The 14,659-nt window shown below is 52.8% G+C and overlaps 3 protein-coding genes across 3 annotated transcripts; 2 read left to right on the top strand and 1 right to left on the bottom strand.

The window, feature by feature from the left end:
- Positions 1–744: 744 nt before the first annotated feature.
- Positions 745–4,324, bottom strand: SMC5 (Structural maintenance of chromosomes protein 5; the record flags this gene model as incomplete). Its single annotated transcript, XM_053197033.1, has 5 exons — positions 745–1,114; positions 1,191–1,926; positions 1,977–2,049; positions 2,100–2,990; positions 3,041–4,324. 5 exons carry the CDS (start codon positions 4,322–4,324, stop codon positions 745–747), a joined length of 3,354 nt encoding a protein of 1,117 aa, XP_053045522.1.
- A 1,503-nt stretch (positions 4,325–5,827) lies between these two features.
- GIN4 (serine/threonine-protein kinase gin4) lies at positions 5,828–9,722 on the top strand (the record flags this gene model as incomplete). The annotated part of the gene is made up of 5 exons (XM_065758951.1): positions 5,828–6,468; positions 6,550–7,269; positions 7,321–9,065; positions 9,126–9,434; positions 9,502–9,722. The coding sequence occupies 5 exons, from the start codon at positions 5,828–5,830 to the stop codon at positions 9,720–9,722; spliced, it is 3,636 nt and encodes a 1,211-aa protein (XP_065612474.1).
- A 2,499-nt stretch (positions 9,723–12,221) lies between these two features.
- ACU9 (Malate synthase, glyoxysomal) lies at positions 12,222–14,261 on the top strand (the record flags this gene model as incomplete). The annotated part of the gene is made up of 6 exons (XM_053197031.1): positions 12,222–12,582; positions 12,654–13,231; positions 13,292–13,449; positions 13,510–13,752; positions 13,833–14,063; positions 14,204–14,261. The coding sequence occupies 6 exons, from the start codon at positions 12,222–12,224 to the stop codon at positions 14,259–14,261; spliced, it is 1,629 nt and encodes a 542-aa protein (XP_053045520.1).
- Between the last annotated feature and the right edge of the window lie 398 nt (positions 14,262–14,659).

Genomic DNA, 14,659 nt, shown 5'->3' with positions numbered 1-14,659 from the left:
CGACTAGATGAGAGGGGAAACAGTCAAAGTTCGCCTTGGATCGGAACCGTCTCTGACTGCCTAGATCCAAGAGAACGCTGGCCACAGGGACGGCCAATCCAGTTCCCCCGTCGGTTCTGATGGTACAGTTATCAGTGTTGACAAGTCCCAAGCCCTTGGAAATCCCACGAAGCCATCCCCAGGACATTCTAGAAGTCAGAGTAATGATAGAGCTCTCAAAGTCACTCTAAATAGGCATGGGCACAATACATGCATGCCGCTGGGAGACACATTCAAAACTCGAAGATTTCGTCTTCCTCAGAACTCGGTAAGATAGCCCTTGTCTGTCAAGTTCGGGACCGTGTCTTTTTGCACGACCGAGTTGCGCACCTAGGCAGGGTTCGCTTCATCAGCGTACGATGCAATACTGAGCCGGACCATGTCGTCGTCACTCAGTCCAGGCTTCCCATTCGAAATATCTTGAGCTTGGGCAAATAAAGTGAGTTGTTCTCGGTATAGGTGCTAAAGAGACAACTTCTCTTGGCTCTCGTAGTAAGCCGCAAGCTGCTTGTTTACCAGCCTAACCTCCTGAATCCATCCCTGAGGTTCCAAGCTCGAGCTCTGTGTGACCTTTTTGTACATGTAAATCCCATCATCTAGATCAATTCAAGGGTATCTTGCTTGACTGATACCTGTCCCCTAAGACGCCGATAACACCATATTGATACTAAGCAAACCTTTCGTACACCGCCGGCAGCGAACGCCTCATGCACCCGCCGTGAGTTGCTTGTGTCTTTTCAGACAGCGAGCAAAGTCGAGCTTCTTGCCCTCCTTGGGCATGTGAGTGCCGCTCGCAATGCAGAGTACACGCATGCGAGGATCATATCGGAGACCAGTAAGGAGCTTGGGCGTAATGAGGAAATACTGTGACGTGTGCTCACGGCAGGCAATTTCCACCATGCGCTCATGTACCATGCGCTCGTTACGAGGATCCATACCCTGGTTGATCTCATCAACCACTCGGAAGGGCGACTGCGCCATTGACTGTAGAGCCATCAGGTAAAAGATGGTCGAAACAGCACGCTCACCGCCGGACTGGCGATGCTGGTTGAGCTGCTGAAGAGTCTCGTTTTCTCTGTGTCGTTGTCAGCAACTGCTATCTTGGCACAAACAAAGACAGCGAGGCTCCTCAATGAGGAATGTATGCTTACCTGAACTTGACCATGATATCCAGGGCCCACTGGTCAAAGTCTTCGTCCTTGTGGACCCGGATCTCGCCAGCGCAGTTGATCTGCTCGAAATTGTAGCTGAAGGCGTCATTGATCTTACTAATCAATGCGTCGAGCTGCGGCTCCCACTTCTCGCGAATCTTTGTGATTTGGCGGTTGAGATGGTCGAGTTTAGCCGTGGTGGATTCCATCTTGGAGCGCAGCTTCTCGATCTCCCGGGCCCGCATCTCGAATTCGCGCAGGGCTCCTGGGTTCGCAACATGGATTTGTTCGATTGTGTGTTGCTCGGCTGCGATCTCGTTTTCGACGTCTTCGACGCTCTTGTCCTTGGCTAGAGATTCAAGAAGGTCTTTCCGAGTCTCATCCTGGGCAAAAATCTCAATGACTTTGCCCTGGGCGTCCTCAGCTCGCTGTCTGGTACGCTGAGAGTCCTGGGTCAAAGCAGCGATATTGCGCTTCTCGTCCTCCAACATCTGTACAAGCTCATTGTTCCTAGCTTTGAGACCCTGTACGTCAGACTTGGCCTCGATTTCGCGGATCTGAGCCTCAAGCAGTGCCTGTTGTGCTGCGCGAACCCCCGCAATAGCCGCGTGGTGCTGCAAGGTGGTCTTGGCCTTGAGTATCGCGGCTTTGTCGATATCAAAGCCCAACTGTTGAATGGCCGATCGTGCCTCCTCGACCTCCGCCTTCTTCTGGTCCAAGGCTCTCTTCTCACTTTCTATGTCAAAGTTAGCATCTTCGTCAATAAGATTGTGGTAAGCTGCTTACCAAGCTTGACTGGGATCGCCTGGTAAGCGTTGTGGGCTCTCTGGAGCTCATTCTTTCTTTCCTTGAGTGTTTTCTGGGACCGAGGTTAGCATCGAGGTCTCGAGCGCTCGTGATGTGACTTACAAGGTCGTCATGGATCTCATTTCTCCTGTCGTTGAAACCAGCCATCTGGCCGCGCACCTCGGTGTTTTGAGCTTTCAAAGCGTCAAACTCCGCCTCGACCTCGCTGATCTTGCGTTTGATTTCGCTCTTCTCCGCTTCATCGACTGGTTGATCTGTCCAGAACATGCCTTGCTGAATGCCCCTGGTCATCGTTGAAACGGCTCCAGGGCCAAGATCTTTGCGTCGAGACACTCTGTAGAGCTGCCGACCCGTTGACCAGTTGTTGATCACCTCCCCTTGAACGATTCTATCATATTGGGCGTCGTTGATGTCTTTGAGTGCGATACCCGAAGCATCGATTTTCTTTTCGTTGCAAAGCATCGCGAGCACTGGTTCTGGCCCAGTGATCATGTCCAGTGCAAATGCATCCAGTCCGAGGGCGTTCGCCTCGTCCCGACTCATCTTAGGGCGGAACTCATGTAACGGCTTGAGGATTGAACGAACATTGACAGAAAGACTCATGACCTTGTACAGGTAATGACTGAGCTTCTTATGATCTTCGCGAGTCTGCGCCGTGAAACAAAGAAAATCGTCGTTGTGTAGCAGCGCTTGAATCTGATCCGAATACCGTTCATCCTTGACCGAGCAGCAGAGAGCAGGTGGCCCAAAGACCTCTTTTTCGAATTTGTCGGCGTTCTCCTGAAGCCAAGCAAAGCCCTTGGCCACATCGGGCCATTTCTTCTGGATGAAGCTGAGCATCTGACCCTGTTGAGAATGAAGGCCTTCAAGCTCCCGGTTCAGGGCCTGCTTCATGTGTGTCTTGGCATGCCCTTGTTCTTTGATATCCCGAAGCTTGCCTTCAGCTTGACGGGATTCGGCCTCGAGCTCTCGGAGTTGATGCTCCTTCTCTCGCTACGGATCATGTCAGTCTACACTGCCAAACGTTGGGCTGCGTGACTTACGATTTGGGTGTTGTGTTCTGTGGCATTAAATTCTGCCGGCTTGTTCTTTTTTTGATTTTCCAATAGCCCTATTTTGCTTCGAATCTTGCCTAGCTCTTGCTTTTTGGATTCGAATCCCTTCTTACTACTCTCGATGTTGCCCTCTATTGTCTTTACCTGTTCGTCAACATCCTCAATCTTGCTTAGTGATGCATCGGCAGCAGCCTCTGTGCGTCGTAGAGCTTCTTTCCGGCTGCGAACCACAGCTGACACCTTTTCGTGATACACTTGCTTCTGATTAACAGCTTGCAGGGACGGTGCAGCTTCATGCTCAAGCTTTCGCAAGTTTTTCTGGGCAAGCTTTTCCTGCTGCCTCTTCTCCTTGTAGAGGGCCTTGGATTCGAGATAATCCGCTACCGCTCTGGCATCGGTGAGGTCAACAATCTTTTGCAGGGCCTCCTCTCGCTCGCGGAGTCTATCGACGTCGTGCTGCATGTAATTCTGTCGGTCCTCGAGTTGCTTTAAATGGTCGCTGGCGGAGTCGGTCCCACGCTGAAGCTCCTTTCGGTCCTTGTGAAGATCCTGCAGACTCCTCTGCCAGTCCAGCATCTGCTGTGGCGCTGCAGCACGCAAAGTTTCGTGGAGTAGGTCTATTGGTGTGGCGGAAGCAAATTCAACGACGCGGTCTTGGGGCAAAAACTGGCACAGATTGTCGACCTGAATCTTCAGATCCCTCATCAACCCTTGGATAGTTTTGTGTGACGAATCCTTCCCGTTCAACCACCATTTCTGACTGTTTCTTTCGCGGTCGATTTGGACCCTGATGACATGGTGTGATCTGTCCTCTGGTCGGCGCTGTAATTCAATCTCGATGACAGCGGAAGGCTTCCCGTGCTTGACAAACTCCTTGACATTGCCTGCGCGCCCCAAATGTTTCGGACTGAACCCAAGGCCGAGGCAGATGGCACAGACAAGTGAACTCTTTCCTGTTCCATTGGGCCCAATCACCATATTCAGGTTGGGACCAGGGAAAAATTCGGCGAGTTCGTATGTGACAAAATTCTCGACTTTCACCCGGCGGATTGCGCCAGGCGAAAAGCCATCTTCATCGCCTCGGCTCGATGTGCTCTTGGACCCATTTGTACGAGATCCGTTCGGTAGTTCGTGGTCATCATCGTCCTCGGAGTCGTTGGCGCGTCGGCTCAGGCGGGGGCGCTTGGTGCCTTCAGAGCCATCGGAACGTGGTTCTGAATCGTCGTCCTCGATGTCGCGTCGTCTGCGACGACTTGAGGGATGGGAAGGCATTTCTGGTCGATGTGATGTAGCTAGCAGCAGAGGTGTGGTAAAGAAATCGGTAGAGTCGGTAAAGGGTGGTGCCGATCTGAGGGAGGCTACCTTACCTCGTTGCCGTTGGCGGACGTCAAGTGCGACGCGAAGTAATTAATTTAGACGCGTCGGATCTCACCCCGCGCGCCACACTCCCTGTACACAGTAGGCTCCCTTCGTCGTTGAGGAAGGAGCTAGGAGCACATGATTACATAAGGATTGGAAAAGAGAAATGCTTACCTAATGCTCAGACATGTAGCTGCTCGGCGCAAGGTGGTAACAGTGGTGGGGTTAGTGGGGCTCTCAGCTGCCGTGCGCTCCAGCATAGGTAGGTCCCGTCCGGTGCATCTCAGTGGGGCTGAGGTCCGCACGGATTCCAGTGCCGCGGGTGGCTGCCAACCTCATCCCTTAACATCAGCCGGTTGTTGATCCGTCGTCCGATGCGGCCAACGTCGTCTATCGCGCCCCGATGACCCACCTCTCAGGAATGTTCGCTGACACCTGATGAAACTCTTCGTCAGTTTTCTTCGCAAGGTGTGGTGACACCTGTCGAGGATGCTTCGTAAGTGAGATTGTGGGTGTGACTCCCCTCATCCATAAAATCGTCCACAATGTGATTGTAAGTACCTATGCCAGAAGAAAGAGGCAACTGTCACCGACAAGAATGACACATAGGTGCCTTAGATGGTACCCCAATCACAGACAAAGTATGGCGAAAACTCCTTTGGCAGGACCAACGCTTGTAAATGAGATAAGGTAGCTATGAAAATCAACGATGATAAGAACGACCAGAAACCAAAATGACGTCCGAGGGAGAGGCAAGTATGGTGGGTGGCAGACTCAGAATAGAGCGCCATGAGCGCCTCGAGCTTTTCTTTTTGGTTCCTTCTCCAACGTCAGGTGAGATGTCTGGTGGCCGAATTCTAGAGCTCCGCCTCCATTCCAGTTGCCCTTGGCTACTTCGGAGCGTGAACCCCAGTGAGACCTTACCGCTACTGTATTCGTCCTTTCAACGGGCCTCGAGGTCGCTCCTTGGAAGGGGGCAACGTCTGTCTGCTGTCTCCCTTCGAACCTTCTATTTTCTGCCGATTGCCTCACCTGCCCCAGCACCCTGGCTCCCACTTGCATTCCCTTTTCCCACCACAACACCTCTGCCTTGACTCTGCGCGTCTTGGGCTTTTCCCCCGTCACCACTCGGATATCCGCGCTGCCTTTCTTTCTCCCACCTTCAAACACCATCACACACCACTCTCTCGGTATCGTCTGGCTTTTTTGGCAATCAGTCTATCAAAAAATCCATCCATTCGTTCAGATCCTGGCCTTCATCACCCTCTCTTCTTTCTCACTCACTTAATCCACCCAGGATCCTTATCTCCTTTCCCAAACATCTCCCTTTTCAACGCCTTACATACGGTAGACATCACAACTTGCCGTACTCGAAACCGATCATGTTCTGACCGCGACCCCGGAACTACCGCTGAAATGTCCGAGACTGGTCGGACGAGGGCCTCGGCCTCTCAAGCCCGGGCTCCTCTCGCGGATGCGACCCAACGCATCAATAATGCTTCATCCAAAATCCCCGTCAAATCATCAAAGTCACGCGACAAAAACACCGCTCATTCCCAAAATGCTGCGGCTTCGGATCGCCAACGCCATACCAACGACTATGACCCGCCGGTCTCTGGAGCAAGAGCCACAGCTGCTCCGACTGGCCCCCCTAGCGCTCGCAACCCTGCTGTTGCAAGAGCACGAGCATCCCATGATGTCGACCCTTCGAAGCGCATGTCCCAGGCATCTCAGGCCTCCACGACCACATCGAGCAAAAGAAGCAGTGGCTATGCTTACAAGACACACATTGGTCCCTGGTTGTTGGGCAGAACCCTTGGGAAGGGCTCATCGGCTCGCGTGAGACTCTGCAAGCATCGCCTGTCTGGTGAACTGGCCGCCGTCAAAATCGTGCCCAAGAAGACCGCCTACCTTATCCAAGCCGGCAGTCTTGCTGAACTTCATGACTACGACGACAGTTTACCCGAGAAGATCAATGGCGAGATGCGTGTGCCTCTTTCAATCGAGCGAGAAGTGGCCATCTTGAAGCTGGTTGACCACCCCAACGTTATGAAGGTGTATGATATTTGGGAGAATCGATCAGAGATGTTGGTTGCCACTCTAGCATTGAGACAAGTCCCAAGCTAATTCTCGAATAGTTATCTGGTACTTGAGTATGTTGAACAAGGCGACTTATTCGACTACATCAATACCAACGGTCGGTTCACTGAGGAAGGCGCCATGTTTCTCTTTCGACAAATGATGAGCGCCCTACAATATTGTCATTCCTTCAACATCTGCCACCGAGACCTCAAGCCCGAGAACATCCTGTTGACCCCCGACAACAAGGTCAAAATTGCCGATTTTGGCATGGCCGCCTTACATCAATCTTCAGAGCACCGACTTGTAACGGCTTGTGGTAGTCCTCACTACGCTGCCCCTGAGCTCTTGAAGCACAAGCACTATCGAGGAGATAAAGCTGATATATGGTCTCTGGGCGTCATTCTCTATGCCCTTCTAGCCGCATGTTTGCCCTTCGATGACCCTGACATTGGTGCACTGCTCCAGAAAACCAAGAGAGGCATATACGAGATCCCAGATTTCCTGAGCCCTGAAGCCAAGGATCTCATCCGTCGCATGCTTGTGGCCAATCCCGACACAAGAATTAGCATCAAGGAAATGTGGCAGCATCCACTAATTCGGAAGTACGACTATCTCGACGACCTTGGCAACAACTATCAGCTCAACGATCTCCGTAAAGGGTTTCACTACACTCCGCTGAAGCCCCATGAAGTTGACCCTCATCTGGTCAGGCAGCTTCGATCACTGTGGCACATGCTCACCGAGCATCAGATCAAGTTGAAGCTCATGGACTCTGCGTATGTAGATTTCGTGGCCAGCTGATATTGGAAAAAGCTAACTTGACCCAGGAAAAACGACCAGAAGTTGTTCTACTGGCTTCTTCACAGCTACCGCCAGAAGCAGTTGGAGAATTTCCTCCCCGAGTTATCTCAGTCTCCTAGTGACTACCATCATCTTCATGAACCTGTTTGGAAGAAGAGGGTATCCACCGTCGAGTTCAATCAGCCCAGAGCAGACGGAACGGGCAGGAGTGTCTCGCGCTTCACAGTCATCTCCCATGTTGCGGAGACAGATGATGGGACAATTCAGAGCTACGATCCTTACAACTCAAGTCGACCTATGCGAGGGCATTCTCAGGCCAGCCATGCAAAAATTGTCGTTCATCGCAACCGTCGCGGCTCCATGAAGCGGGACAATACGCAGACGTCGCAATTGTCACGCATCAAGACAGGCTCGACGCTGCGTCACTCACGCGTCAACTCCCAGCGAACAACAAACTCTGGGCGCTTCCAGTCTCCCCGCAGCTCAATGAATTCGCTCCATAGCAGCAGACAAGGAACCTCTTATAGCCGACCGGCTTCCCGTCACAAGCGAGGTATAGACTTTTCTCACATAAGAAAGAAGTCTACCGATACCCACGCCGACAAGCATCGTCGGGGTGTCCCGAGCGCTATTGGAGAGGAGACTTACCCGAAGAGACCGCAATCTCCAACCAGTCCAGCAAAGCGCATCTCTATGATGGACAGACCTAGACCAAAGCTGAAGATTGTGAAGCCCCAGGATCCAGCGGTCATTGTTAACGAGGAAGTTCGGCACTTCAGCAACAGCATCGCAAAGGACTGTGATGAAGCCTTTAACAGCTTTCTATCTGTCGATGAGACCACAGAGCTTGTTTTGGAAGACAAGAGTAGTGGTATCAAGAGGGAGTCTACGGGTCTGTCTCTGGGCCCAATGACACCCTCTCCCGAGACTTTGACAAATCCTTATCATCCATGGGACACTCGACCCTTGCCGCCTTTACCGCCTCCCAAATCGACGCCATCCTCGAGTCCGGAAGCTGAGAGGCCCAGCAAGAACTACGACCATCCCAAGGATGCACAGCATTCTGGCCGGGTCGGAAAGTTTGTTGATCAAGTCAATCGTCTAGGCTTTCCTACTTTACTTCCCAAGCAAGACCGCCGTACTGTATCCGCACCTACACATAGTCAAAGCAAGATGACTGGTCGCTTGCCGGCAATCAACGAGAATGGACGAGACTCAGAGTCGTCATCCCACTGGGAGGATACTGACCGGAACAGGATTGTATCTGCCCCGCCCAAGACCCCTGGCGGATACGCCGAAAATGATGGTCTTGATTATCTGGTCCAAGCAGGGGAGACCATCCGTGTTGTCAACTCGCCGAGTGCAACGAGTCCGATCCCGAAGCCTTTGAACGTGCGAAAGAAGACTGCTGAGCGGCCGGCTTACGAGGACCAGGTCGAGGAGCGCTACGTCTATATGCATGGTGCATCGGGTACAGATGAACCGTCGACTCCATCTGCTGCTACTTATGGAAGTGGCACAACAAAGCAGAAGAAGTCCTCGTGGTTCAAGCGGTACTCAAAAGATAGCACTTCTAGAGAGGGTAGCATCAATACCGAGGCAACTCAAGAAACCCAGGCATACAGTATGACAACTCAATCTACAGCCCCAAGTCGCTCGGAAACAAAGATCCACGAGCACCCTCCCCCGGTTGCAACCAAGAAGAAGGGCTTCGGCTTGCTTTTCTGGAAGAGTAGCAAGGCTAAGTCTGAGGGGAAGATGGCGATTGCGGGTGAGCTACAAACTACGAACATTGTCCCCATTGAGCATGCCTCACTAACATAAGTCTCAGGTCCAGATTATGATGACTCTTCCTCTCCCGACGACCGAAGAGTTATCGGACACGAAACGAGCCGGAAGTCAGTTAAGAGCTGGAACGACTCTGAAAAGGGAGCTCGGACAATTGCGGTTCATCAAAATTGGCTGGCTCGCCTCTTTGGGGTCAAGCCCGCGACGAGCTACGTGTGCCTGGTCATGTCACGCAAGCGAGCTCGGCAGGAAATGGTCATCCTCCTCAAAGACTGGCGACGTTATGGTATGAGAGATATCCAGGTCGAGAAGGAGAGAAACATTGTGTTTGCCCGAGTTGGGGCGCAGAATTGTAAGTTGCCATCTGTCTCTCCATGGGAGAGCCATATTTTCTCCCCCCTTATTAACTTCCCCCGCAGACTTAGGCATGAAGGAAGTTGCATTTGCCGCGGAGATTATGACAGTGATCGAGCACGGGAAGAAGAGTCCCCTCTGCATTGTACGATTTACACAAGAGCGCGGGGCGGCCAGCAGTTTCCACAAGGTTGTGGACACGGTCCGAACGGTATTCGGAGCGCGAGGGCTGGTTGTCGCCGACAAGTCCAAGGAGAAGATGATGATCAAAACGCTCAATTCCTGAGGATGGACGAGATTGCATTTGGCGTCAGAAGGTGGGCGGCGACATTCGTTTTTGGGGCACCGGCTCGGGAGGTTGCTTGACTGAGGATCGACGGGTTCCCCCACGGTTCTGCTTTTTCTTTTCTCACTTTTTCTTGCCAGTCACATACCTGGGGATCAAGCATAGGCTGGGCATTTTTATTTCGGAGGATAAGACTTGATTCAATGCGAGCATGGACTACGAATGCGGCTCGACATCACGGGCCTCGGAGAGCATTGGAGGAATTGGAGGATGGATAATTACCGTGGTTGGATGGCTTTCCCAGCATTACAGCTGAGGTTTATATCCATATCACGATGGTTTGGTGGTTTGGAGATTCCGTCCGATGATTGAGATTATTCTTCAATCATCAACAGTTTCTTTGTATGGCTGAAAGGCAAGGAGGCTATTGTTCATAGAGTCGAGCTGCATAGGTACCAAAAAAGTTGATTGCTATTACATTACAATGGAGGGCTGGTATGTTCCCAATACCCTACTCGATGTGTGTGGTTCTAGGTGCAGTTGGATAAGTAGGTGACGGCAAGGACCGGAAACTGTCGGCATGCACGAGGACGCTGATTGGAGTTCGCGGAGCTGGGGTAGCACGTCTGCCAGACCTCGGCAGCTCGGTGAATCGGATCTAGAGGTGGGTGAGCTCGAGCCACGGGTAAGGATCTACTGTGGTATGTGCTCCGCGTCATAAGAGCTCGGCAAGTGGAGAGAGCATTGGCTTTTTAAGCGTGCCAAGGTAGAGTCGAGTGCCGATTTGGTGATGTAGATGTTGTTTGTTGCTCACCCTCAATCATGCTCCCATTCGAAACTTCGAGGGAGAGTTGATGCGCAGCAAGCTCGCCCTCCCTACGGAGTATTTCAAAATTGCATCCGTATGTGGATCAGCGGCAGGCCCTTATTCTTTTTTACCCCAGAGACGGAGACGAGCTTCAATTGCGGGCCTCGCCTCCGTCGAGCATGGCTTTCGCCGGCGGCGACAGTACATTTTCTTTCTTATCGCGGCCGGATCCGACTTCGGCCTGGGGAACTGGGGGGTCTTGAGCGGGTACGTTGGGATATGGGTTTGTGAAAGCACGCAAGGCCATGACTTGGGAGAAAGAATTTGCACACACTTGCTCGATTGTATCGAGTAAGAGATTCAATTGAGTGAGGTGGTTCAAGTAGTTTTGCAGTAATTAAGGCAAGGTAGCTGACGGAGATGGTCATTGTTGCTGTCGATTTTCTCTGCAAGTCTTATCGCAATCTGACCCCACCGTGCAATGCCCATGTCACTTTCAGCCCAATAAGACTTGCCAGAAGCACTGCAATGAGGTCACTGCAAAGCAGTGCTCCAAGATGGAAGACAGGTGTGGTGTTGCTGGGGTTCACTTCTCACTCGGATCGGAACCCGAGCTCGACTGCCATACTCCGTACACCAAAATGGAGTGCATAGAAGGCAAGGGCCATAGCCGGGTACATGCCATGAAGCAAGCTGGACGAGCACATGCAAAGTCACTGTGCTTGCCGTAGAGTAACGCAGACTTGGAGGTTCCCGTCGGCTTCTTTTGGTGGTCTGGTTTCACTCTTTCCCCACACTTTCACAAGCGTCTGGCGTCTGTCTGCCTCCTTTGACGAACCTCCCTTTGTATGTAACCCGATCTCCAACATTAACCACAACGCATGGACGTCTCTCTCTCTCTCTCTCTCTCTCTCTCTCTCTCTCTCTCTCTCTCGTCTTCCCCTCTCCTCTTCTCCCCGCGGTCCGGCTGTGAAGCGCTCCATCCACCCGAATCAGCCCGATCACTGCCGACCCAGGTATGGTCGCTGGCTGTTTTTGGGTCCCTGACTAAACTGTCATGATACTATCCCGGTACAAGAGACGGGCAGGCGTACGGACCTTTCCCTTCGGTTACCATTCCGCCAATTTACATGTACCTCGGGTGGATCCCGAGATGTTCCCCAGGTCCCTCTTTTTACCACTTCCTCTCCTGGTCTACACAATAGAAGTCTGCGCATGCATCATTCCTGCCCTTGTCATGGATGATGGGCGCCGGCCAACCCCTCGCTCGAGTCCTCTGTGCCGAGCTTGCGACGGCACTCACTCAGGTCCAACGCGCCAAACCCCCGTCGGGAGCTGTCTTCGTTAATAATTACATAGTGCCTTGCATTCTTCGTCCGTTAGCCACCAAGCCTACTTATTCCGTCTATTTCTTCCAGAACACCCAGCATCGTACTTCCTTTATACTTCTTCCATCCCAATCCAATTGCTCTTGTTCTCCTTGAAAACTAAAGATACCCCGCGTACCACGCTTACCATAACCGTCGTCCTGTCTCACGACGAAGCTTGTGCGCATTCCTCTTACACGTGAAAACCTTCCTGCGACAACCAGCCAGTCCAGTCGCCGTCCGGGAGATCCTACCATTTGCGTACCATCCAACACTAAACACCACCACGAAGTGTAGACACACCCACACACATATTCACACACAATGGCTACCACCGAAGCAATCCTCCAAGGCGTCAACGTCCTGGGCAACGTCACGGATGCCCAGCGCAAGATTCTCACCCCCGATGCCCTCGCCTTCCTCGCCCTGCTGCACCGCTCTTTCAATGCCACTCGCAAGTCACTGCTCGAGCGCCGCAAGCTTCGCCAGGCCGAGCTGGACCGCGGCGTCCTGCCCGACTTCCTCCCCGAGACGAAGCACATCAGAGAGAACTCCACATGGAAGGGTGCACCGCCGGCCCCCGGCCTGGTCGACCGTAGAGTCGAGATCACCGGCCCCACCGATCGCAAGATGGTCGTCAATGCTCTGAACTCGAATGTCTGGACTTACATGGCTGATTTTGAGGGTGAGTTTGCGCTACATCGGAATACGTACTCGACCTCAATGGTATACTGTACTAACAATCATCTGTCATAGATTCGAGCGCGCCAACCTGGGATAACATGGTCAACGGCCAAGTGAACCTGTACGATGCCAACCGCCGCAAGGTCGACTTCAAGCAGGGATCCAAGGAATACAAGCTCCGCACCGACCGTACCTTGCCTACTCTGATTGTTCGACCCCGTGGCTGGCACTTGGAGGAGAAGCACGTTACCGTCGACGGCGAGCCCATCTCTGGCTCTCTCTTCGACTTTGGCCTCTACTTCTACCACAATGCCCGCCAGACCATCGATATCGGCATTGGCCCGTACTTCTACCTCCCCAAGATGGAGTCCCACCTCGAGGCCCGCCTTTGGAACGACGCTTTCAACCTGGCCCAGGACTACGTCGGTGTCCCCCGTGGCACCATTCGCGGAACCGTTCTGATCGAGACTATCCTGGCTGCGTTTGAGATGGACGAGATCATCTACGAGCTCAGAGACCACAGCTCCGGCCTCAACTGCGGTCGCTGGGACTACATCTTCAGCACCATCAAGAAGTTCAGGAATAACTCCAACTTCGTCCTGCCCGACCGTAGCGCCGTCACCATGACGAGCCCCTTCATGGACGCCTACGTGAGTTACCTCGCGCCCGCTCGCGTGCTTATATAGGGGAGGGACTAACCCTTGCCGTAGGTCAAACTCCTCATCCAGACCTGCCACAAGAGAGGCGTTCACGCCATGGGCGGCATGGCTGCCCAGATCCCCATCAAGGACGACAAGGCCGCCAACGACAAGGCGATGGAAGGCGTCCGCGCCGACAAGCTGCGCGAGGTGCGCGCTGGTCACGACGGGTGAGTCTGCTGCTGTTCTTTCCTCATGGCATTGAGTTAGCTACTAACACGATGTCAAAGCACATGGGTCGCTCACCCTGCTCTGGCTTCGATTGCCTCTGAAATCTTCAATAAGAACATGCCCACGCCCAACCAGCTCTTTGTTCGTCGTGAGGACGTCAAGATTGGCCAGAATGATTTGCTGAACATGAACGTGCCGGGTAAGATCACTGAGGAGGGTATCAAGAAGAACCTCAACATTGGCCTCGGCTACATGGAGGCCTGGATCCGTGGCGTTGGCTGCGTTCCCATCAACTTCCTCATGTAAGTCCCACAAACAAGCCTTTGCCCTCTCCCCTAATCAATCACATCATCAAGAGAAAAACTCACATGTCGCGTGTTAGGGAGGACGCCGCCACCGCCGAGGTCTCTCGCTCTCAGCTCTGGCAATGGGTCAAGCACGGCGTGTCCACCGCCGAGGGCAAGAAGGTCGACAAGGCCTACGCTCTCAAGCTCCTCAAGGAGTCCGCCGACGAGCTCGCCAGCAAGGCGCCCAAGGGTAACAAGTACCACCTCGCCGCGCAGTACTTTGCCGGCCAAGTCACTGGTGAAGATTATGCCGATTTCCTGACCACGTAAGTCTACATCATGCCACTTACGATCCTCAAATGCCGCGGCCACCACCACCGGCGTCGGGGCTTTTTCTTTGCGCCCCGTGGCTTTGATCCGCCTGTGATTGTTTATCATGAAGCAGATGTACTGACTTGAATAATAGTCTTCTCTACGATGAGATCACCGTCGTCGGTAGCGCACGCCCTGCTTCCAAGTTGTAAACTGGGAGGGCTAGTTGATAGCTCGCTTCCGAAGCGAAGGAGGTCACGCGCAAGATGTCATGCGTACTGGATTTTCTGGTTGGTGCCTCTTGACGGAATAAATATCAGGGACATTTGAAGTATTGTTTCACCGAACGGATTGGGTCTCGGGGCAAGGGCAGGATCTGGGTCGAAAATTTGCCATCCAGAATTTGGAAATCTGCTTGATGTATTGGGTCTACGAATGTAAGAATGAATGAGATTGAAACTTGATTCTTATTTTACGAGGTACACCCCCTCCATACCACACTATTACTTACGCCGTATCGTGAATTTCGGTTGATTTCGCCCAGGGGGCTTGTAATTCTCCAGAGTCTACACGTCAACGACGGCGATAAGTCGATGTGGTGGGCTTGGCC

This window comes from Colletotrichum fioriniae (assembly GCF_027942845.1).
Source record: "Colletotrichum fioriniae strain IMI 355084 chromosome Unknown scaffold_14, whole genome shotgun sequence".
NCBI lineage: Eukaryota > Fungi > Ascomycota > Sordariomycetes > Glomerellales > Glomerellaceae > Colletotrichum > Colletotrichum fioriniae.
Note: the sequence above shows the minus strand (reverse complement) of the source record. Positions and strands in the feature narration are given on the sequence as shown.